The 22997-nt window shown below is 56.3% G+C and overlaps 3 protein-coding genes across 5 annotated transcripts; 1 reads left to right on the top strand and 2 right to left on the bottom strand.

Annotated features, from left to right (window-relative positions):
* Positions 1 to 1271: 1271 nt before the first annotated feature.
* Positions 1272 to 6799, top strand: SHMT2 (serine hydroxymethyltransferase 2). Of its 3 annotated transcripts, none has more exons than XM_045462881.1 (12): positions 1272 to 1407; positions 2396 to 2593; positions 3619 to 3698; positions 3864 to 4064; positions 4376 to 4457; positions 4594 to 4716; positions 4843 to 4982; positions 5326 to 5491; positions 5683 to 5782; positions 5870 to 6025; positions 6106 to 6213; positions 6332 to 6799. In XM_045462881.1, exons 1-12 carry the CDS (start codon positions 1375 to 1377, stop codon positions 6457 to 6459), a joined length of 1515 nt encoding a protein of 504 aa, XP_045318837.1. In that variant the 5' UTR covers positions 1272 to 1374; the 3' UTR covers positions 6460 to 6799. The 3 variants fall into 3 exon arrangements, with proteins under 3 accessions (XP_045318837.1, XP_045318836.1, XP_045318838.1); XM_045462882.1 differs by lacking the exon at positions 1272 to 1407 and adding an exon at positions 1494 to 1824; XM_045462880.1 differs by having other exon boundaries at positions 1277 to 1407; positions 5683 to 6025.
* A 199-nt stretch (positions 6800 to 6998) lies between these two features.
* NDUFA4L2 (NDUFA4 mitochondrial complex associated like 2) lies at positions 6999 to 9334 on the bottom strand. The gene is made up of 4 exons (XM_045462883.1): positions 9163 to 9334; positions 8713 to 8801; positions 7831 to 7891; positions 6999 to 7712 (listed from the first exon to the last, which is right to left on the bottom strand). Exons 1-4 carry the CDS (start codon positions 9217 to 9219, stop codon positions 7656 to 7658), a joined length of 264 nt encoding a protein of 87 aa, XP_045318839.1. The 5' UTR covers positions 9220 to 9334; the 3' UTR covers positions 6999 to 7655.
* A 6402-nt stretch (positions 9335 to 15736) lies between these two features.
* STAC3 (SH3 and cysteine rich domain 3) lies at positions 15737 to 22407 on the bottom strand. Its single transcript, XM_045465105.1, has 12 exons — positions 22294 to 22407; positions 21473 to 21539; positions 20936 to 21203; positions 20599 to 20696; positions 20315 to 20387; positions 19322 to 19419; positions 17678 to 17744; positions 17242 to 17291; positions 16836 to 16921; positions 16581 to 16632; positions 16354 to 16491; positions 15737 to 16177 (listed from the first exon to the last, which is right to left on the bottom strand). The coding sequence occupies exons 2-12, from the start codon at positions 21536 to 21538 to the stop codon at positions 16079 to 16081; spliced, it is 1095 nt and encodes a 364-aa protein (XP_045321061.1). The 5' UTR covers position 21539; positions 22294 to 22407; the 3' UTR covers positions 15737 to 16078.
* Between the last annotated feature and the right edge of the window lie 590 nt (positions 22408 to 22997).

Raw genomic sequence — 22997 nt, forward strand, 5'->3', positions numbered from 1 at the left:
TGATAAAATAGCATGTCCTGGAGATTAAAACTTTGCGTGTGAATATGTTTTGTGATGGATTGTCCTCCTCCACTTCCTCTGACTCACAAACTGCCTCCTCTATAGCCATCCTCTTCTCTTCTCCCACCCCTTCCCCCTTGGACACTTTGGACATCTGGGAGCGGAGTTGCCCCTGCCTGTAATTGCACTTGTTGCATTTTTTTCCCACCTGTTTGCCTCTTATGTCCCAGCAGTCAGTGATCTATTCTTGTATCTCCAAGGCTATGGCATGTCTGGCACAGAGTAGGAGCTCACTGTGTCTGTTGAATGACTAAATGAATGAATGTGTAATGTTGCTAAGTAAGGCAATGATTCTCAAAATCACTGCTTTTTAGAATCATTGAAGAGAGGTTTCACTGTCACCACGAGTGGGCAAATGCCCACTCTTTAAGATTCATTGAATTAGAACCTCTGTAGGGAAGCCTCACACTCATACATTTATACTACATTTCCCAGCCAATTCTGATACCCATGTTTGGGAGCCTACTTGTAAAGGAGTCAATGAGTCCCTCACCCAAAGGATGAGTCCAGATGAAGTCAGGCTAAAAGGAAGATCCTTTCCAGTTCCAAGGATCTTTAGCCCCAGGGAAATAAAGAGGCCTCACTGAGTGCTGGAGCAACAAGAGGTGAACAGATACTAAATTCAACAAATGCAACAACAGGAGGGGGCACCTCACACAGTTCCAGAATGTCCCAGGAGAAGGAGATACCATGGAGGAGGCAGGTCAGAGGATGAGGGGAGGGTGATTCATCCCAGAGCATGTTTACACACAAAGTCTCATTTAATCCTCACTACATGTTATTTTTTTATTGCAAGTGAGGAAACTGAGGCCCAGATAGACTAATTTGCTAGTTAGCCCAAGAACTGGAACTTGAACTCAGGTCTCTCATTGTTCCAAACCAGGGTGCTTCCCAGTGCTCTCTAGCTCGAATAGGAGTCTTTATATTCCCAAAGAGCCTAATAACGCTAAGTAGGTATTCAGTAGGCACCCAATAAATGGTTGTTGTCTGGAGGACAGGATAAAACACACACACACACACACACGCACTAAAAAGCTTCAGGACAGTGAGGAGGTGGGGCGGCACTGGATCTCTTTTCTTTCAGGCGAGAGCCTCTAACCAAGGGCTACACATGGGTAACTGAAGCGGAGGAAGTGGGTAAAAACTACAATTCCCAAGAGACCGTAAAGGTCTCACGCATGCGTAGATCTCTCCCCTCAATTCGGTGGCTTCCCGGGCCGTTCTCGCGCATGCGCTCTAAAATCAGTCGTCTTCCTACCCTTTGCTTCCCCCAGCCAGAGTTGGTGGCTGGACCTCCTGCGACCTCCGGTTGCGATGCTGCCCTTCTCTTTGCTCTGGGCGACTCGGGTAAGAATGGGGCTTCGGAGATTGGGTGACCAATAGAAAGCAAGCTTCCTTCCTACCCTAGTTCCCTTTCACGAACTCTGGGGTTCTCCTGGCTTTTCCACGCACGTGGTTTTAGTCCTCGGGGAGCGGACGTGCAACTAGGGAATCCTTGAGAACTCTCCACCCTCAGTGCCCGCGGCGTAACTGGGGCCCCTCCTCATTCCCGCAACCAGACGCCCCAGGGCCTGCGACCGCCCATTTCACGTGGCATTAGGGGAGAGAACCGCACCAGATGCCCCGTGGACCCTGGCGGACGAGTGGGGTTCCTGGCCTGGACGGCGAGCTGAGTCTTTCCTGCCAGCTCTGAGCCATGCAGATGATGCAACCTGGCCCCACTGCTTACATCAGGGGTCCCTCAGCTCTATGGGCTGGAAGGAGGTGGGAAAGTGGGGAGCACAGGACAGGATGTGGGTTTTGGCTTCCCTGCAGGCAGGCTCTCCACCGGTCCCCCTTTTCCCAGAGACTGCTAAAGGTCTACTCTTCCACTTCCATTGCTCTGGAAACCACCTCTGCAGCCTATTGCTTGAACCCGTTCCAACTCAGCCTCCTCTCCCCGAGTGCCATGGAGGCTCTAGGGGAACACCCTTTTGTGCTTTGTGGGTTGAGGAGGTTCTGGAACCCCAGTGGACTGCCCCTGAATTCCAAAGACATAGGCTTCCAGAGGGCAGACTTTGCCCCGTGGCTTTGCAGAGTGATTCGTGGGTCGAGGTGGAGGGAAATTCCGAGGTGAGGTGAATGGACCGACTCAGAACCACCCCCTGGACATTGACCCCAACCTTGGCTCTAGAACTGGCTTTGGAAGGAGGAGGTGGGGGTGACGAGAATTGGAAAAGGCTGTTTGGACAACTGGCTGCTAGGTTTGGAGCCAGAAAGCCTGATAAGCATGGCTGAGGGTTGTTGGGAGACTATGTGGATGCTTTTTATTTGATCCTGGTTTTTCCTTTCCTAGCCTCTGCAGAGATGTGGTCATCTGGGCAGGATGGCCATACGGTGCCAACACAGTGAGGTGGCCCAGACCCAGACTGGAGAAGCAACCAGGGGCTGGACAGGCCAAGAGAGTCTGTCAGACAGTGACCCTGAGATGTGGGAGCTGCTGCAGAGAGAGAAGGACAGGCAATGTCGTGGCCTGGAGCTCATTGCCTCAGAGGTGGGGTCTGGGGAGAGGGACCAAGACATGGGCCACAATGGGTGCAGGAAGTAACAGACCATCTTACTGTTGTTTCTACAGATGTACCTTTCAGACTCTGGGCCTTCCTGCTGGGCCTTATCTCCTTGTATCCTCCTCCTCCTCTTCCATTTTAAAAATGTTTATTTATTGGGGGGCGGGAGGAAAAAAAATATTTATTTATTTATTTATTTATTTTGGGAGAGAGAGAGAGAGAGAGAGAGAGCACAGAGCAGGGGAGGAGCAGACAGAGAGGGAGACAGAGAATCCCAAGTGAGCCCCGTGCTGTCAGTGCACAGCCTGATGTGGCGTTCAAACTCACAAAAGTGAGAGCACGACCTGAGCCAAAATCGAGTCACATGCTTAACCGACTGATCCACCCAGGCGCCCCATCTTCTTCTTTTTTTAAGTCTATTTATTTTGAGAGAGAGAAAGTGCGAGCCCCTGCGCAAGCGGGAGAGGGGCAGAGAGAGGGTGGGAGAAAGAATCACAAGCAGGCTTCACGCCCATCTCCCAGCTCGGAGCCTGAAGAGGGACTCGATCCCACAAACTGTGAGGTCATGACCTGAGCTGAAATCAAGAGTCAGATGCTTAATTGACTGAGCCACCCAGGTGCCCCTCCTTGTCTTCTTACTGTGCTCTGAAGAAAAGGCAGAGCAATCTGGATTGTGGGATGGGGACATTAGAGAGCTTCCAAAGCCTTCCGGGGCCCCTGTACTTTAGTCTGGTCCCTTCCCCTTCCCAAGAGGAAAGAGGACCCTGGAAGCACAGGTTCGAATGGACAGGTGGCCCTGCTGGGGACACCTACCACAGCAGCTGGGTTTCTCAGGATGCTTCCTCTGGCCTTTCTTCAGGTCTGACAAGGAACACTGGATGAATAGAGGTTTCCGTAGGGCCTGGCTCCTCCCTGCTGCCCAGGGCTCTGACAGGGTGGGGCTGTGGGGGGGCTCCAGGGAAAGGGGCTCAATACCTTCTGTGACAATCCCCCCCACTCCCCCTCACCCCAGAACTTCTGCAGCCGAGCTGCGCTGGAGGCCTTGGGGTCCTGTCTGAACAACAAGTACTCGGAGGGTTATCCTGGCAAGAGGTGAGGCCTAGGTACCAGAGGGCTGGAGGGCAGCCTCAGGGACGGTGCTCCCAGTTACCTTCCCAGTGTGTCTAGAGGAGTGGCCTTCCCAGCCCTTTGCTGCTGGTTGAGGGGGATGGTGGAACCCTTTCTGGGTGCCCTGATATACCCCCCATCTCATGGCAGATATTATGGAGGAGCAGAGGTAGTGGATGAAATTGAGCTGCTGTGTCAGCGCCGGGCCTTGGAAGCCTTTGACCTGGATCCTGCACAGTGGGGAGTCAATGTCCAGCCATACTCAGGCTCTCCGGCTAATCTGGCGGCCTATACAGCCCTTCTGCAGCCTCATGACCGAATCATGGGGCTGGACTTGCCTGATGGGGGCCAGTGAGTATGGATGCAGTGGGTGCTGGGCTTGGTGGGCAGGATGGGCATGAGAAAGGAGTTTTTATTGAACACCTAGTGTATGCCACACAGGTGGCACATGCAGGCTTCTCCCTGCCCTGCAAGTCAATGCAAGAGGAAGAGAAGATCCCAGTAACCAGTGCTCACCATGGAATGGACTGAGCAGTGAGGGTTGCATATACTAGGAGCAGTGTTCCGGGGACAGAGGCCTTTGGAGCCGGGCAGGAAGGCAGTGGTTAAGTCTGGAAGTTACTCGTTTCTGAAGCTGTCTTATCACTGTCGTCCCTTTCCAGTCTTACTCACGGCTACATGTCTGATGTCAAGCGGATCTCGGCCACATCCATTTTCTTTGAGTCTATGCCCTATAAGTTAAATGTGAGTGCTAGGGCCCTGGTGGCCCTCTCCTGGGGAAAGTGAGGGGCTGGAGTCCTGGGCAGCCTTTAGGGTCAAGGAGGAGAGTGAGCTGCCCTGCTTCTGTCTCAGGGTTTCAGCTTTTTGTTTGTCCATCCAGCCCAAAACTGGCCTCATCGACTATGACCAGCTGGCACTGACCGCTCGACTTTTCCGACCGCGGCTCATTATAGCTGGTACCAGTGCCTACGCTCGCCTCATTGACTACGCCCGCATGAGAGAGGTTGGTGTAGGGCTGGAGTACCAGCCACTTCCCAGGGCGGGTGGGGGGATTTTGGGGGGGGGGGCAGCCTTGGGGAGGCCTGTCTGGGCCCTCCCCAGGCTAAGGCCTGTCTCTGTACCTGCCCAGGTGTGTGATGAGGTCAAGGCACACCTCCTGGCAGACATGGCCCACATCAGTGGCCTGGTGGCTGCCAAGGTGATCCCCTCACCTTTCAAGCACGCGGATGTTGTCACCACCACCACTCACAAGACCCTTCGAGGGGCCAGGTCAGGCTCCCCTGAGGTCAGGCCTTGCCCTTCTCTGCCTTCACGCCCTATTCCAGGGGCACTGTTGGGCTGGATCTGAGAAGAGTTCGTTCCCATCTGAAACCCTGAAGATTTTTGCCCAGTCTGTGATGACTCCTCCTCGTGCGCATGGTGGCAATTCCCCACTAGGGGATTCGGGGGTGGGAGTGAGGGGCTGCTCTCCTTGATTACTGGAGTTCTACATGCTGGCCCAACTGAGGTAGACTGAGAACTCAGTGGGTCCAGGCCAGGCTGCTTCCTCTGCTTTTCTCCTCCCTTATCCTTTCTTTTTAACTTAGATTCTGATCACCTGCCTCCCACACAGGTCAGGACTCATCTTCTACCGGAAGGGGATGCAGGCTGTGGACCCTAAGACCGGCCGGGAGATCCCTTACACATTTGAGGACCGAATCAACTTTGCTGTGTTCCCATCCCTGCAGGGGGGGCCCCACAACCATGCCATTGCTGCAGTGGCTGTGGCCTTAAAGCAGGTTGGGGAGCCTACTGTTGTGGGGTGGGGAGGGCCCTGGGCTGGAGGCTTAGACCCTGTTCCATGCTAACTGAGTTGCAGCTGATGGAAGGGAAGTGCCCAGATGGGGTCAGGGTTGGGGTCACAACTGTGGTGGAGGTGGAGCAGAAGGGGTATGGCTTGGGGTCACAGGTGCTACTGTCTTGTCTCCAGGCCTGCACCCCCATGTTCCGGGAGTACGCCCTGCAGGTTCTGAAGAATGCTCGGGCCATGGCCGATGCCCTGCTAGAGCGAGGCTATTCGCTCGTGTCTGGTGAGCCAGGGGGGTGGGTGAGAGCCTCTGCAGCCTCAGACAGAGGCCTAGAACTCACCCCTCCCTGCCTACCGTCTTTCCCCTTAGGTGGCACCGACAATCACCTAGTGCTGGTGGACCTGCGGCCCAAGGGCCTGGATGGAGCTCGGGCTGAGCGGGTGCTGGAACTTGTATCCATCACAGCCAACAAGAACACCTGTCCGGGAGACCGAAGTGCCATCACACCTGGGGGCCTGCGGCTCGGTGAGACCTGAGGTTTGAGGAAGGAAGGATGGCTGCCAGGTGGGCTTGGGCTGTGCTCATCCCCTCTGCCTCTCTCCCAGGGGCCCCAGCCTTGACCTCTCGACAGTTCCGTGAGGATGACTTCCGGAGAGTTGTAGACTTTATAGATGAAGGGGTCAACATCGGCTTGGAGGTGAAGAGCAAAACTGGTGAGTGGGCAAGACCCTTCCTCGCTAGCCAGTTTACATTCCCTGTCTGTCCCTCCCCCTGGCTGATCTAACTGCCTTCCCTGAAGTTCTGACCACTTTTTTCCTCTTCCCCCTCTAGCCAAACTCCAGGATTTCAAATCCTTCCTGCTCAAGGACACAGAAACCAGTCATCGGCTAGCCGACCTCCGGCAACGGGTGGAACAGTTTGCCAGGGCCTTCCCCATGCCTGGTTTTGATGAGCGCTGAGGGCACATGGGAGAGGAGGCCCATAAACTGAAATTTATTCTCCTTCGGTCTGCCTGGGCCAGTGGAGGAGAACGACTATCTTTCCATTTTTTGCTAGGGGAGAGAAAGCCTCCCACTTAGGGGAAGAGCCAGGTATATTCTGGACTTTGTAGCTGAGAAGATTTCTTTTTGTAACAAGACTTAGAAAGGGGAGGCCTGGGGCTTTCCGCCCTGAACTCTTCCATTATCTCAGTGTTCTAGACTCCTTGCTCTTACTTGGAGAGGGGGGAGTTGCCCTTGTGAGCCAGAGGAAGGGGTGGGTAGGCGCCGCCTTTCTGTTTTTAATAAAATGCTAACCTGCTTTGAGCTCTCCCGTCACTGTGGGAGGGGTCCCCTGGGCCAGGTAGTGACTTGTCTCCCTCAATGTGTCCCTCCCTTTCCTACCACCACCACCATCCCCACCACAAGGACCCCCCCCCCACCCCCCCGCCGGGGCTGCAGCCTCCTTTCTCTGTCTCTGATCAGAGCCGACACCAGACGTGATTAGCAGGCGCAGCAAATTCAATTTGTTAAATGAAATTGTATTTTGCCCACGGCTGCTTCTGTTTGATCCCAGGGGACTGAGGGGAGCAAGGGAGGGGCAGAATGGCAGGGGGAGGCCCAGGTGCGAGGCGGCAGGAGGGGATGCCTGTTGGCGCGGGAGGCAGCGGGCTTGGGCACAAGGAGGAGCGAGGAGGTGCCTCGTGCAGGCCTGGCTGGGCGGCAGGCAACGAGCCCGGTCGAGCCAGAGCAGCGCCGCCCCTGCGCTGGCGCCGGGCGCCTGGGCTAACGTGGGGCCCGCCACGTCACTTGGCACCGAGAGGCCTCCGCTTGCTCTTGGCTCACGTTGGCCACGCTCAACACGTAGCCTGAGCCACACCCCGCAAGGGCTGGGTAGGGGGGCAGAGGGGCTGGCTTGAGCCTTTTGGGTCAACCCGCAGTGTAACTCCTCCCCCTCGTGGGATTCCAGCTGAGGGTCAGAGGCGCTTCCGCTGCTGGGAGCAAGGGAAGGGGGTGGGGAGCTGCCTCCCCTCCTGTGGGAACGAAGCCTGTGTAAGCAGCAGCTGGACGGGGTGGCTAGAGTGGCGCCCTGGGGGCAGGGGGCAGAGAGTGGAAGAAATGAGTCGGCTGGCTGACTGGCTGACGGTGGTTTACTTCTACCTCGCATCCTAGCGAGCTCAAAAGTCCGGCCGGTCCTTCTTCAGCTTCTTATAGTCGGTGGAAACTGCAAGAAACTATAGGGGGGAAAGGGGCAGTGAGTGCCCCAGGCCTCCCTTTGTGGCCTGGGGTGGGGAGGGTGGTCCTGGGACCGAGGATGGATGGAGGGGAAACCCTAGAGCCACCGGGAGATACCTTGTATTGGTCATTGGGGCTCAGGCGGTTCCAGGGCTCCGGGTTGTTCTTTCTGTCCCAGCTACAGAGAGGGAGGGGGATGGTCAGAGTTTCCTCTCTGGAAGCTGGGACTCTGATGCCTAAGGTGACACACAGGGTCTCTGCCCCCACCTCAGCACCCCCGTCCTCCCCTGGGGGCCCCATGTCCCAGAGACTGACAGAGGAGGGGGCAAGTTAGCAGGTGCTGAAGAGTGAAACAAGAAGGCTGTCACCACTGTCAGTATGGGGCCAGGTGACGGACTGACAACCCAGCCCAAGGGCCTCCCCCCTACTCCTTGCCACCCCAGGTTACCACCCCCCCCACCCCCCAGAGCAGAGCGGTGGGAATCAGGCAGAGATCCTGAGAGGGCTGAGGTTTCAGTCATGTGCCTCCAATACCGACAACGCTGTAGGTGCTCCTGAGGAGCCCCCCACTCCCCACCCCCGTCGCGTTTGGTGGGGCTTTGAGTCTCTGCGCCACCCTAGCCCCTAAGGCGCCCCTAGCAGCTCGCCCGGCCACACCCCTAGCACTCAGGCGGGGAGGTGGAGGTACCCAAAGGCCGCCCGCCGGCCAGCGCGTCACCATGGCAACCGGGCCGGGAGCTGTGCGGGTTCCGCAGCCCAAAGCGGGTCGAGTCTGGGGCCCCGAGGAGTGAGTGGTCGGGTGGGTGGGAGGGAAGGCCGGGGCCTCCCAGGCCAGGAGCGCGCTCCAGCCCGGAGTTGCCTGGCGGTGCGGACGCAGGTGCGCTGCCTGGGAATCCCTGCTAGGACTGCCCATTCGCACTGTTCCCGAGAGGCCCTTGCCTTCCTACCCTATCTTGCCGCACCCAGGCCCCCTGCTCGCGTCCCAAATCCGGCCTTTACCAGACGTCGGGGCTGCGCAGGGCGAGTCTCAGCAAGTACAGCGCAGCGCTGCCCATTCCTAGACCAATGAAGCCGATCATCGGGATGAGCTGCGGAGAAGACGGAGGGCGCTTTCAGGGTCAGCCCCCCTCCCCGCAGTCCCAGTCGCCTCTTAACGACCTTCTCGGCCAGCACCCGTCCCCACCCCCACCCGGGTCTGGCGCTCCCTCCCTTCTGGGAGAGGGGACCTGGAACCTTCCACACCACATTTCCAGCCTTCGTCTCCCTCACCCCACGGCGAGCCGCTCCGAGGTGGATTCAAGAGACGGGGCACATTGCCGGGCTAGGTTGAGGGCACGCTGGAAACAGCTTAGGAGCAATGGGGGAACCGGGCAAGAGGGAGATTTAGGGGCCGCCAGGGAAGCGAGAGAATTAGGAGTTACATACAGTGGCTCCGAGGACCCAACTCACCGCGGGATGTCTCTTGATCTGCCGGTAGAAGCGGGCCCCGACGCTCGTTCCCGCCATAACGCCTCTCCTGTGTCAGATGTTCCCCAGCGGCTCTGCTCCCTCACTCCTCTTGGGGTCCCGCCCCCGGCTGGGGAGGGGTCAGCCCAGCCCGGCACGGCCCGCTCCGGCAGACTCACCCCGCCCCCACTCATCTCTTCTTCCTCCCGCAGTTCCGGGCTCAGAGCGGGAGAACTCTTGGGGAGCAGAGGGCTTTCTGCTCCTCCACTCCTCCAGATGCCCGCACCCTGGCGCAGAGGACACCCTCATCCCCGGGGTCTGGGGCTGGTCTGAGAGAGACACTTCACAGGCTTTGGCCAAGAGACTGAGGGAGGACCCGGAGGAGGGAAGAGGGACTCACCATGGGACAGGGAGTCAGGCAGACTTGCAAGCGGAGGGCAGGGGGTGGAGTGTTCCTGGGGTGGGGGTGGGGCAGGAGGGGCCAGGGGCCAGTGAGGGCATCTGAAGCACCTCTCTGACACCCCTAGAGCTAGTAGATCCCGAAGGCCCTAGTTCTGTCTCCCTCCACAGTGTAGTGGAAGGAGGAGAGGGACGGACAGACCCACAGCACTAAAGCAGTCCCACCTTCTCTAGTTCTGGGTAGTTCTCCTAGTTGTGTTGTGGTTGGCCTGGAATAGCGTTTGGAGGCCAGGAGAGTGTTTAAACCTTGCTCAGGATAGAATAAGTCAGTTTTCAAAGTTTGGAGTGTGTGTGTGTGTGTGGGGGGGGGGTGGTTGATAGACTTGCTCTGCCTACCTGCAGTAGGGGCCAAGTCGGAGCCACCCAAGGAGTCCACTCTCTGCTCTGGCTGTGATAGGAAGAAAATGGGGTGAGGGAAATAGTCAAGGGGAGACAGAAAAGATGGGTGAAGGAGGAAAGAGAACAAGACACACAGATGGAAGTGCAGAGCCTCCCTTTCTGCAGCCAACTTAGCTATCCGCTAGGCTGTTAGGGTGGCAAGCTCACTGCCACCGTCTTTGGGGAGTTGGGGTCGTAGGGACCCAGGCGCCTAGTCCTAACCACCTCTCCTCACTGCCAAGCTAACTTCCATCCTCCCACCCGCCTCCCTCCCGCCCCGCAGCCAAATCCGGCAGAGCTCCCCGACTTCTCCCCTCCAGAGCCCTTCTCCCCTCCAGGGCTCTGGACAGGGGCGAGTTGTGCACCCACCTCTGGGGGGTGGGGTACAGGGAAGGAAGCGACCCTTCCTGGGGGCCCCCTCCCTTTCCCGGCGCTGATACCTCCCCCGCCCCCTGCGCTGACAAGCGCGGCTGTAATTAGGCTGCGGGGTCCCCGGCTCTCCGCCTCCCTCCGGCGGATAATGAGATAAAGTGTCAGAGACACGGCGAGAACAAAGAGACAGAGACTCGCTGCGATGTGTGTTGGGGGGGGGCGCGGAGGAGGGGGACTGACGGGATGTCAGAACCTGGAGCAGCACAGAGCCTGGCCCTCCCAGAGCACCCGCACCTCCAGGGCCGGGCCAGGGAGTGGAGTGTCCTGTCACTCGTGCCCCCCAGCCGTCCAGTCTCCGGGACTAAAAATCAATCCTGGAGCTCGATCTCCAGGGGCAGCACATCTGGGCTGTACATCTGGCTCTGTGTGGCACAGCTGGGGCGCCAGGACGCCAACAGGGACGTCCAGCCCCTGCGCCACGCCCCTTTGCTTCTGGGGCCTCACCCACGCTCCCGCACCATTTCTTGTGAGTTTTGGTGACCAGAGTCTAGCGCGTTCTGAACACTCTGCCCCGCCGCTTTCCTAGACACGCCGCTGTTCCTCCTGCCGTGGGCCTCCACCCCCACTTTCCAAGCGCCTTAATTACCTTATTATTGCTTCTGCTCTGGCCCTGCCAGGGCTCTCTGACCCTGCACCCGTTTCTGGTGCCAGTCTCTGACCCCTGGTCTGAGACCCTACTTCTTAGCCCCCTCCCATTTCTGGATCGTGATCTGTGCGGCCGAGCTGGGACTCAGAACTCCGTGAGTTCCGGATCCCTTGTCTCCCCACCTTCCCGCACTTTCCCATCAGAAGGACTCAGGCCATGCTGATCGAGCCGGGTGAGGAACCGCAGAAGTCATTAGCTGCGGATTAGGCGTGGCCTGGGGCGTGCGGGGGTCCCGTGGGGACCAGGTTCTGAACGCGAAATCGCGCCAGGACACTAATCCGCCGGCTGGCTGCACCGCTTGTCAAAAGCAGCTAGGCTGGGCGGAGCGAGCTGGCTGCTGGGGCTAAGGGCGCGGGGCGCCCCCTGGAGGTTGAGCTGCTCCCAAGCTCTCAGGGGAGGTGCCTCGGGCGCCCCCTATCGGGTCGCGCAGGCTCTGCGCCCCACCGCTTTCGGGCAGGTTAAGTCAGTGCCTGGAGTGTCCGTCCACGTCCCGCCTGCGGCTCCTGCTACTCCAGCCGCCAAGGCACTGGGTCCCGCAGTCTCCCCTCTTCTGGTGTGAGGTGGGGCCAGGGGCAGGTGCGGAGAGGGAATGGTCCATCTCCCACCTCGCCAGCTATGGGTGGCACCACGGGTTCAGGCTGGTCCCTCTTGCGCAGCTGGTCCGCTCCAGACCCTCTGCCTTCTGACCCTGCCTACCCCAGTCTCTGACTGCCCTTCTTTCTGCCTCTTTATTCTTCAGGCCCTAACTCTGTCTCTCTGTGTCTGTCTCTGTGTCTGTCTGTCTGTTCCTTATCATTCTGGCTGTGTCTGTCTGTCTCTCCCTTCGCAGCTCTCTCTACCAGGCTTTGTCCTTCTGCATCTGTTTCTGTGTCTCTCTGTGTTTGTCTCTCCTTCCCTCTACATCTCTCTACCCTCTGCATCTCTCTTTACAAATGCCTGTCTGTCTCTGTCTCTCTCCCCTTTCCCATCCCCCAGTTCTATTACTATTCTCTGGCTTGCTGCCCCTGGGGGGCTGCAGCAGTCCAACGAGAGAGCCTGGGGACACCTCAGGGCACTGCCCGGGGTCCACTTCCCGGTCACCTCCATATGCCCGTCACCTCTGCGCGGCCTCCTGTCTTCCCTCTGCAGCTGTGGGGCGTGGAAGGGGCGCCCGGGGAGGGAAGACACAGGGCCCAGCATCTGCTCGGGAGCCCCGGAGCCCCTGACCCCCTCTGCCGCTATTAAGGGCGCCGGGTCCCGAGGCTCCGAGAGATGATCATGATTGCATCAGCCAGACAGCCGCGGAGCCGGGAGCCGCGCGGCGAGCGAACGAGCGAGACAAAGACGCCCGCGCCATCTGTTTATGCAAAGCGCTCTCCGCCGGGGACCCCGGCGTCCCGGTGCCTGGCCCGGCTCGGGGCACAGGGTCAGGAGCCCGCTCCTGCCCGGCGCCCCCGCCGCGCCGCGGCTCCCCCCTCCCCAGCACCCAGAGGGGCCGCGGGGCGAGCGGAACGGAGGGGGCGGGGGTGTTGATGTGATTGGAGCGGACGCGGCTGTTTCTTCAATAATGGATGGAGATGATGCGGACGGCGGAGCCAAGCCCGCCCGGAGAGGAGAGAGGAATAGAAATGGGGAGAGGAAGGGGCGGGTGTGGGAGACTCACCCAGGCGCGCGCGCGCGCGCACACACACACACACACACACACACACACAGGAGCGAGCGTGCGTCACACTGTCATTCGAATACACTGTCGCGCGGCTCACACCCAGGCACACGCCCACGCACTGTCACGGAGATACACACACCTGCAGGCGGAGACGCCAGAGCAATACACACTCACCGGTGGCTCTTCCTGATTTTCACACATACACAGTCCTGCAGGCAGAGACACGCGGAAATGCCCACACCGGGGCACACCCAGGCGTGAAGATCGCACAGACACACAGACATGCCAGAGCACGTATGCACACCTAGACACCCAGGGGCTAAGCCAGACAAAAATTATAGAGGTTGAGTAGGAGCAGAACAGGGACAAGACTGACAAATACATACTTAGGGCCACGGACACACACCAGGGGCACACATACCAACAACATACGCTACACCTCGTGCTCTGATATACACACCTCACACGCTCGGGTCACAGGCGCGTGCACACACACACACACACACCAGAGGCATAAACACCCACAATCTCCAGGGACACAGACCACTACCAACCCCCACACGTTCAGAGGTTCCCACCTACACATATACAGGAGCTGCTGTCTGTGCCCTCCCTGGAAGAGTGTGGCAGAGAGGTCGCTGGAGTCCCAGGAGCAGGCCTTGTTAGCCTAGCCACATAATGAGGTGTTGGTTACAGGAAGTGCCCGGGGCTGTGGACCCTGCTCCCCTGCTTGACTGACTGCTAGTTTCCTTCCTTGGCCCCTAGGGTGGGTGGTGCACACCTTGGGCCACTCTGACAACAGCCAATCCAGCCAGTCCCAACCCCAGTACTTGGGGAGAGGAGGGGGAGCAACAGAAGGACATAGGGACTCCCAGGATGCCCCACACAGCCGCGAGGCAGGCGTGGAAAAGAGGGTCACTCTGCATTCCCCCTCATTCCCCGGTACTGCCCAATCTTCCCACTGTAAGGGGCATTTTCTTTGCCGAGAGCAGGGGGCACTGCGGAGGAGTAGGGTGCGGGCTGTGTCCCGGACCCTGATAACCCGGCCCTTCCTCCGGTCTGTTTTCAATTCAGTCCGTTCCTTGGCCCAGACTTATGACCTTTGCTGCGTGTGGCAACATCATCCATCACCTAGGCGGCCGTTTGCCGGGTGAGGGGTGTGTGGGCTCACAGAGGGTCGCTGTCGCTTCCGCCTCCCTCATATGAGTCCTACTATCCGCTGGCAGGCCTGGGCTCAACGGCGGGCAAATACTTGGGGGGAGGGTGTGATCATGGGGCTCGGTCGCGATACTGGGCCTATGTCCCCACCCCTGGCACCCCAAGAACCCGTCCTTCGAGCTTGGCACAGCCGGCCTCCCCGCCTCTCCCGCCCTCCCTCTCTCGGGCCCTTTGCTTAATTTCCTATTAACTGCTGATAAATCCAATTAAACCGCCGCTCTAATTAGGGACAGCTGCCGACTCCACGAGGCGGGGGAGGGGGTGCCCCCCGAGTGTACAGGGGGGAGAACAGCAGCTCTCTCTGCTTCTCGGCACCCCCACACCAGCATCGCCGCCCAATGAGCCAGTAAATTGGTTTTGCTTCAGCATTGTGGGGGGGGGGCCCTCTCGAGGATTTCGGGGGATCTGGGTTTGAGTCGCTCATATCTCTTGATAAAGAGATACGACCCGAGACCTAGCCTCCCAGCACCGGGACCTCCGACTAACCCGCTCCCCCCCCCCCACTTCCACCACGCCTTTCTTGGTAGGCGTATCCCGAGGAGGGATGGGGGCAAAAGGCTTGATCTGTGTGTGGTGTTGGAGGCGGATGTCTGAGATCTGCTTTTATTCCAGCCCGAGCGTGGTTACGGGGGGGGGGGGGGGGGTGCGCTGCCTGAGTCTTTCTTTATGACCCCGCTGCCGCCCCCAGGCGTCCGGGACAGTCAAGGGCAAAGGGAACAGGAAACTGAACCGGGTTCTGCATTGAGTTTTCCTATGTGCTTCCCTACCCCCACTCTGGAAGGAAGGGGGGCGAGTCCGTCCCGGGCCCTTCTCTTCCCCAGCCCAGCTGAGCCTCTGCCCTCCCCCCGCCAGCAGCAGATGGTGCCCGGGCTCCCGCTGCCAACCTTGCTAGGCGGTGCCAACCTCAGGCCTGGCAGACAACGGGCAGAAGAGGATCTCCTGACTGGCGGGGCTGACCCTCCCCCACCCGCCATCAAGCTCCAGACCCTCGGCCTGCCCTACTCCAGGGACCACCTCAGGCTGCCTCTCACTGGTCCGCTCCCAGGTCCCCAAACTCCTCGTATCCTTCAGCTCCCTTCCCCACACCTTCCCGCTCCCCGCCACCTGCCACCCTGACCGGGGCCGGCACATTTGCATATTTGCATATGCAAACAATAACATTTGCATACGGCGCGCCGCAGGGGGGGTCCCCGCGTGAGCCGGTTTGCTGTCTGCCCCGCGCCCTCTCACTCGGTACCTGTCGCAAAGGGCTGGGGCGGGGGCCGCGCGGGAGGGGTTAGGCCCCCCGGCCTCGCTCGCTCGGTTCCCAGAGGACTTGAGGAAGTGTTGTCATGGAGACGGCACGCACCCCACCCCCTCCCAGGCCCAGGGTCTCCGGCACCGTGTCTCAGGTTCTCTCCTTCCGCCCCCCTTCCCCCGCCCAGTCCCTTGCTCTCCAACCAAGATCTTGCATCGCCCCCTGGCGGCCTAGCTCGGCACTGAGCCAGGTTCCGAAATGTGAGGGGGGCTGCCCGCGGCTAACTCGCCTAGAGGTAGGGGGACCTACCCTGCAGCCAGATCTTTCTCCTAGCCGCCAGGACGCGGGGGTGGTGACTCTAGCCCGGCTCCCCTTTCTTCGCTGACAACAGAGGCCTCGCCTGGCGGACGCACCTGTCTCCCCACCTCCCACCAGCCTCAGCCCAGGTGGATGTCGGGTTACCCGATGATAGTGAGGTGAGACAGCTGGGGAGAATTCTCCAACGCTTCGTAGGTCCTCTCCTCCCTCTCCCCTCAGCCCCCAGTTAAAGAAGAAACTTTTCTAACTTTTTTCAAAACTTTAATACATTCGCAACATTCGACAGTTCGCCTCCCACACCCCCAGGGCGCCTCCTAGTGGAGACGCGTTCTTTTTCCAGCTCTCAACGGCTGGGCCTGAGGAGTTGCAGGTGAGGCCGTTCTGGGTACCAGGTATCCAAGGCCCTAGGCCGGGGGAGAGGGGGGGCGGGAACCAGTCCCTTCCCAGAAGGCCCGTCACGCTCTGGCGGGCCTTCCCACCCCTCCCCCCTTCCAGCATAGTTGCTTTCGCCCCTTTCTTCCCCAGCCTCCACTGGGCCTGCCCAGAATGGGGCATGGGTATCTTCGGTCAGCAGGCGCCTGCACGCCTAAATCTCCTCCAGGAAGTCGGTGGGGAACAGCCCCACCTTGCGGCCGGTGTAGACCTTGACGTAGCCGCCGGCTTCATCTCCTTTCTGCACCACTATCTGAAGTATTAAAGGTTTAGAGAGGAGAGGAATCAAGGGAAAAGATAGAAGAGGAGAGCAGGGGAGCCCGGATTTATGAAGGCCTATCCTAGCCCCGTTAACGGGTTAAGATCTGCAAGGAGTGTGGTTTGCCGAGGAATCTTGGGGCCTGAGGTTGGATGGGGCACCAGAGCTACCTGGTCCTTCTTGAGAGTGATCTGCCCTATTTCGCGGTTTCCCACGAAGGATCTCGTTACGCGGTGCACACGCTCTCCAGATCGGACCCGAATGATGAAGTTTGGAGGGAAAAATCCAACCTTTTCCCCTATTTTCCCCTGGAGGAGATGGGAGGGAGAATCAGTCTCTCAATCTCAGATTCTAAGCTCAACCCATGTCCCACTCTAGCCTCTGCCATTTCTCTTACCCGCCACCATTCCTCATTGGAGTCATCAATGACTGTGATCTTCTCTCCAGGACTGGAAGAGGAAGGGAGAGGCCTCTGAGAGTTAGGGAGCTTACTTATATATCTGGCTCCGGTCCAGCCCCAACAGGTTCTAAGCCCCTGATACCCCCTTTCCTTTCCCATAAGGAGATGAACTCTCCCCTCTCCACTCTCAGTACTCCCACCGCTATCCCCCCCCCCCCCCCCCCCCGCCGGTCCCAGTCTAAGGCCTCTCACGGGAAATCCAGATCGTCCTTCTCCAGGGCTTTGAACCGATAGAGAGCCACAAAGTAATGAGACTGCTGGAAGCCAGGCTGCTTGTGCTGGGGGTGAAAGGAGGTGATGAGTCTCTGGGCTCCTCTGTCCCACACTGAGGGGCAGGAGTCCAATGCAGGGGCATTGTGCAGACACACTACATTCCAACTCTCTTCCACCTCCTTGAACTGAGAGGATTCTGGGGTGTGTGTGTGTGTGTGTGTGTGTGTGTGTGTGTGCATGCGTGCGCACGCACGTGCATGGTGAAGGCAGGTTAAAGGTGATGGGAACCCATGGAATAAGTGTGAACTTCTGTGGAGGCCATGAGTGGTGTCAGACCTGGGTTGGGGAGAGGACTGGGGTTCCTGCAGGGAAAAAGGATTCTCACTTTGTCATCAGGTGTCTTCTTTTCAGCCTTCTTATCCCCTTCAGGGTTTCCTGGGATGGGAAACACCAAAATTGTCTCTAGTTCCTGGAGGGTAACCCTCATTCTTTTACCCTTCTGTTGCAGAACCTCTTTTTTTTAATTAAAAAAAATTAAGTTTATTTATTGGGGGGGGGGGGAGAGAGAGAGAGAGAGAGAGAGAGAGAGAGAGAGAGAGAGAGAGAGAATCCCAAGTAGGCTCCGCACTGTCAAACCCACGAACCATGAGATCATGACCTGAGCCAAAGTTGGACCCTTAGCCAACTGAGCCATCCAGGTGCCCCATGCAGAGCCTCTTTTATCCCCAAATCTGCCATGCCCTTTGGCCCTCCATCCCCTGTTACCCAGCCAAGTCCCTGACCCTACTCCATCTCTATGGATGGAGGTGGGTGACACTCACCATCCTGGGGTTTGCCTCCCTCTGGTCTGGCAGACTCTGGCTCCTCTTCCATCATGGCTGCTAGAGGCTGGAGGGGGTACCAGAGTTAGGAAGATGCTCTCTTGGGAACCCATGCTTGCCCTGGCTCTCCAGCCAGGCCAGAGAACTATAGAATAACAGCATCTCAGGGTTGGAAGGAGCCTTGGAAGGAAATACCTGGTTCAACCACCAGCCTAATGCCCAGGCTTCCTGAAAACTTTCTGGCAGGTGGACCATCCACCTTGTGCTTGAATGTAGCTAATGACAAGGAGCTCACTACCTTACAAAGTAAGTTCATGCAATTTGAGGGCAATTCCCTAAATTAAAGCTATGTCAATCTCCCTGTAACTTTTAGTAAATTGGTACTGATTTGGCCTCTGGAGCAATATGGAACAAACATAGTCCCCTTAAAGGTCTGAGGGTAGCTGGTAAGTACTTCCTGCATTTTCTTCTCTAATCAGTTCCTTCAAATCACCCCCTCCCCCATGATCCTGATTCCAGGTTTTTTACTACAATGTCCGCTCCTAAAAATACTCCAGTGTGTAAGAGAAAAATGGGCAGCACAGTTTTTCTAATTCCCTTAAGAGAACCTGAGTGTGCTTGCCTTTCTGGAAGCAGTCAAATCATATTGCTAGTGCCTTGTAAGTCATAGTTCATTCCACAGAAATCTCTAACTTACACCCAACCTCCATATCAACTACTCTGAGGCTAATCCCTAGTTCTGTTTTTGTGCAGTTGATTTTTTTTTTTTTTTTGATCCAACAACAGACATGTGCATTTTTCCTGACAAAATTTCAAATTATTGGTTTTGGGCTTTTCTTCTAGTCTGTAAGATTTTTAAATATACCATTCAGCATATAAGTTTTCCCTCCTAGGTTTCCCACAAACTTAAGGGATAATACCATTTGCATCAGTGAGAAAAATACCCAAGGTGAGGACTGAGGACCAAATCATGCTTATAAGGTATCAGAAATCTCCCTCTAGCCAGACACTCCCTAAAGGACCTAGATCCTTTGGGCATCGTCATTCATCCAGTTTTAGGACCCCATCTAACTGCTATCCACATCAGTCCATCCTGGTTGTCCAGAAAGATACAAGGATATGCTAACAAATTCTTTGGCAGACTCAAGGCAAGTCTACGGCATTACCAGTCTAGTAATCCTATTACAGAAGGAAATAAAGTTGCTTTTGGCCACTGGTCTTGAGCATCAGTTTCCTCAACTATAAGATAAATGAGTCAGGCAAGAGGATGTTCATGGACTCTTCGTGGATTTTCATGGACCCTTCACGGCTCTAGAATTCTGATTACTTGGCATGATAAGTTTTCTTCCCCAAATCCAAAAAGCGTAGCTCTTGCCTCTGTTGTCCAGCAATGCTAGGAGCCTGGGGCCTAGCCTTCAGTTGGTTCTGGTGCTTAATCTGACAGTTTCAGAAGGGAGTTTCTGAAGAACATACACACTATGGCAGTTTTCAACCAGAGGCCCTCTAAGATTGCATGCAAAAAATTTGTCTGTTGCAATTTTAGGGGAAGAGAATCCCTAGCTTCTGTTGGCTTTCCAGAGAGGAGACAGGACCTGTTCCATGGAATCTCTTGAGGGGACTTCAGGAGGAAGGTATGGTGCTCACATTTTTCTTATCTGCCTGTCCCTTCTTCCGTTCCTTGTTTGCCATGATCACCCCAGTGCGCAGGGTTTCAAACACAGGATCATTGTGATTGGCAGCAGCTAGTAGGAAGGGAAGAATGAAGCCATTACTGGGGAAGCAGAGAAAGGCTTGGAGGAAAGAGAGACCTCCTAGGTAAGGGAGAGGCGGGATGGAGCATATAGATACGTGTGTGCACGTGTGCGTGCATGTAAGATTAGGGAAGGGCCAACTGGGCATACCTAGGTCATCAATCTATAAAGCGCTCTAAAAACATCACTGGAAATGTAATGTGATGGAGAAAAATACTTACCAGCACTCCTTCCGGGCAGAGCATTCTATGATGATGGAAAGACAACTTTGCTAACAAGTTGCTTGGGAGCTGGGGAATGCTCACAATTACTATTCTCCTTCTAAGGAGAGTGGTCCTTTAACTGCTGGCTTTTGTTCCGCTGAGTGGCATGTGCAAGCTGGGGTGCTGCCACCAGTGGGTTCTTCTTTTTTCCACCCATGCTCCTCACACAGTTCAGCCTCTCCTCCAAATAAATGTTGAGTAAATTGTCAACGAATATGTTTGTAAGAGTTGCCAAGTTATGAATCTGCCCAGGATGCCCACAGCTCTTGGTCTAGCCCTGAGACTGGTATTATTCTGTAACAAGGAGGAGGATGGTCCAGAATCCTTGTTCTTGCTTAGAAATGGCTTTACATATGAAGAGCACCGATTTTGCAGCTAGGCAGACGAAGGTTTCAGTCTTGGCTTTGTCTCCTGCTAGCTGTGTGGAGCCCTAGCTTAATCTCCTCTCTCTCGGCTCTAGCACAGGAATATGGACTCTATTCAAGATGGCTAAAATATTAGGTTGAGAAAGAACCATGGGAAGTAGACTCTTTCTGTTTCAGAATTTGGCTTCCAAATCTAGAGGTGGTGCTGGGACCACCTCTAGGCTTCCCCTTTCCCTTGGGTCCCCCTGAAGCACTTACAGAGATCTTTGACACAAGCGTACTGCTGGTTGCTGTAGAGTGGGGAGCTATAGGCCCGATGAAAACCAGGGGGCTGTAGGATGGGATGGGAGAAAGCATTAGAGACAGCAAAGTAGGGCCCAGAACCCCATCTCTCCCATGAGTGCAACTTCTTCTTAGAATAAGAGATGGGCTGAGAAAGAAAAAGCAGGGAAATGGGTATGACGACTTGGGAGGGACTAGAAGGGGGGAGCTGGCAACATGTCCCCTCCCTTCCGCTTCCTTGCTCCCCAGAGCCTACTCACGATCTTGCCGAAGCATCTTTGCATCTCCACATAGGACTGACAGTGTTCGTGGATGTTAGTTTTGCAGTTCTTACAGCGAAGCCCAAATTTGTTGTTGACTTGGGAGAGGGAAGAACATGTGGGTGAGGTTCCTGATCTCCCCTTCCCTTTGTATGAGCGCTGCTACTCTAGCTCTCAGGTCCCTTTTCTGTCTAGGACCCGACACTCTCAGTCTCTAATGTGTTTTCCTCAAGCCACCTCTTGCCATAGCCTGTCAGCTACACGCTCCTCTCCTGAGCCCTTTCCCCCGCCTCCTGCCTTCCACATCACGCTCTCTCCGCTTCCCTTCGTGACTCACGCACAATCATCCGGGCACAGACATCACAGAACTTGGGCTTCTTGAAGAAGTGATCTTTGAATTTGTGAGGCTTATCATTGACAAGCTTAGGAGGTTCTGGGGGTGGTTCCTCCTCCTCCTCCTCTTCTTCTTCCTCTTCCTCATAGATGTAGTAGATGGGCCCACCCCCAGCTCCCACTGCCTCCCCATTGGCCTGGGGCTCTGGGGGAAGCTCCATCTCCTTCGTCCCAGGAGACTCCTTCCTGAATAACTGCTTCAGCCGCTGTAGCTGAGGGAGGCAGGGGAGTGGGGAGGGGAGGAAACCCAAAGTTAAAAGAACTGTCATGCTCTCTAGAGCAGGTAAGGCTGAAGCTAAGCATTTTTCTAGCCTGGGCAAGGGGGCACACCCCAGGATTAGGAGTACTGGGGGCTGTAGGTGCTGGCTAGCGTTCTGCCAATAAAGGAGTCATGAACAAGTGAAGATCAATTCAAGCATTCTTCAAGGGCTGCAGTGGGTTCCCAGCTTCCCGCACCCGGTGGTCGGAGGCCCAGACTCACCCCACTTTGCCGAGTCTCTGCTGGGGAGGAGGGCTTGGGGGACTCCAGCACCTCCTTTTCTGTCATCCTGCAAGAGGTTGGACCCACTATGGAATCTGATCCCTGACTGCCATTCTTCCTTTCCTAATTCCTGTCCCTCACTGTAGGGGGGGGGGGAGGGTCCTTGAAAGGGAGACTTTGGGAGGACTTTGGTTAAACAGAAATCCTTTGACAGACTTATGAACAGAAAGATTCCATGGAGGTCCAGAGAAAAGGACAACAGACAAAAGACTTTCCCCACCAGTTCCTCAAACAGCTAGATACCCATCCTTTCCACCCTGAGGCGCAAACCGAATTTATAGCCCCAACATGGTGCTCAAAGCTGCATGGTTCAGGGATTTTCCTACATTTTGTTTCTCCTGGGAATCTGTGGGCAACCGAGATATGACACACACCTTCCCAGAACCCCCTTTCTTCAAGAGGCTTAATGGGTGGGTCCAGAAGCATGCCTGGAGGGATGGGCTGGGGACATTTGCTCTCCCCTACCCCTTTCTTGAGTCCCTGGGGCCCAGGGCCTAGTTCCCAGCCTGCCTCAGTCCTCAGCTATTTTAAGTTTTCAGAGTAATATGAGCCTTTCCTTCCCTTACTACTCCATTCCCTTGACCCCACCCCCACCCCACCCTCCAATCCTAGCTCTTGTCCTGGAGTAGAGTAATAATTTCACTCCTAAAACCCTAACTACTCACAGGCAAGAGAGAAACGAAGACGTTGAATAGACTACAGATTGGGGAAGCTGCGGGGAGCAGTGCTGGAAATGGACGGGGGATGAAGAGGCAACTTACGTTTGGGATTCCCTAAGTCAGTTCACAGTCTGTGGAGGAAAGAGGGAGCCCCTGGGGTCTTGATGGTGGTGCTGGGGGACGACTGGTCCTCTTCCTTGGGGGCTAAGCCCCCCCAGTACCCTCTGTACTCACAGCGGCTACCCAGACGTTATTTGTAGACCTCCTAGTCTCTCGCCTTGGTGTCAGAGCTGAAATGACAGGGCTGGAGGAAAGTGGACAGCTGAGCGCCACAGCTGACACAGAGAAATTGGACACGGGGAGGTCTGGGCTGGGCTGGACCCTGACTCCTCCCATCCCCCAAAGCCACTGTGTCCTGGTTTTTCATCTACCGTGTACAGGTCAGTTCTGGCTAAATTCAAGGAAGGGCAGTGTCTGTTCAGGCTGCATACTCACTTTGGTGACTTTGGATGACTGAACGTAAAGATGAAATTATAAACAGCCTTCCCCGAGGTCCACACACCTCTCCGAGTCTACCTGCCCCAGACCTACTTGAGGAACTAGCTTTTGATTTTTTTCAGCCACTGTCTTCCTGTGGTCATGTTTTTACACCTTCAAGCATCGATCTAGCCTCAAACCTTTAGGAAGCAAAGGCTGGAAACTGGTGAGAAAGGAGACTTTGAATTCTCAGAGGTCTCCTGTCAGCCAGACTAGATTGCATTCTTTATCCATTGGTGGTTGGAGGGGTACCTTGCTGCCATCCTGAA

Source organism: Leopardus geoffroyi, chromosome B4 (assembly GCF_018350155.1).
Source record: "Leopardus geoffroyi isolate Oge1 chromosome B4, O.geoffroyi_Oge1_pat1.0, whole genome shotgun sequence".
NCBI lineage: Eukaryota > Metazoa > Chordata > Mammalia > Carnivora > Felidae > Leopardus > Leopardus geoffroyi.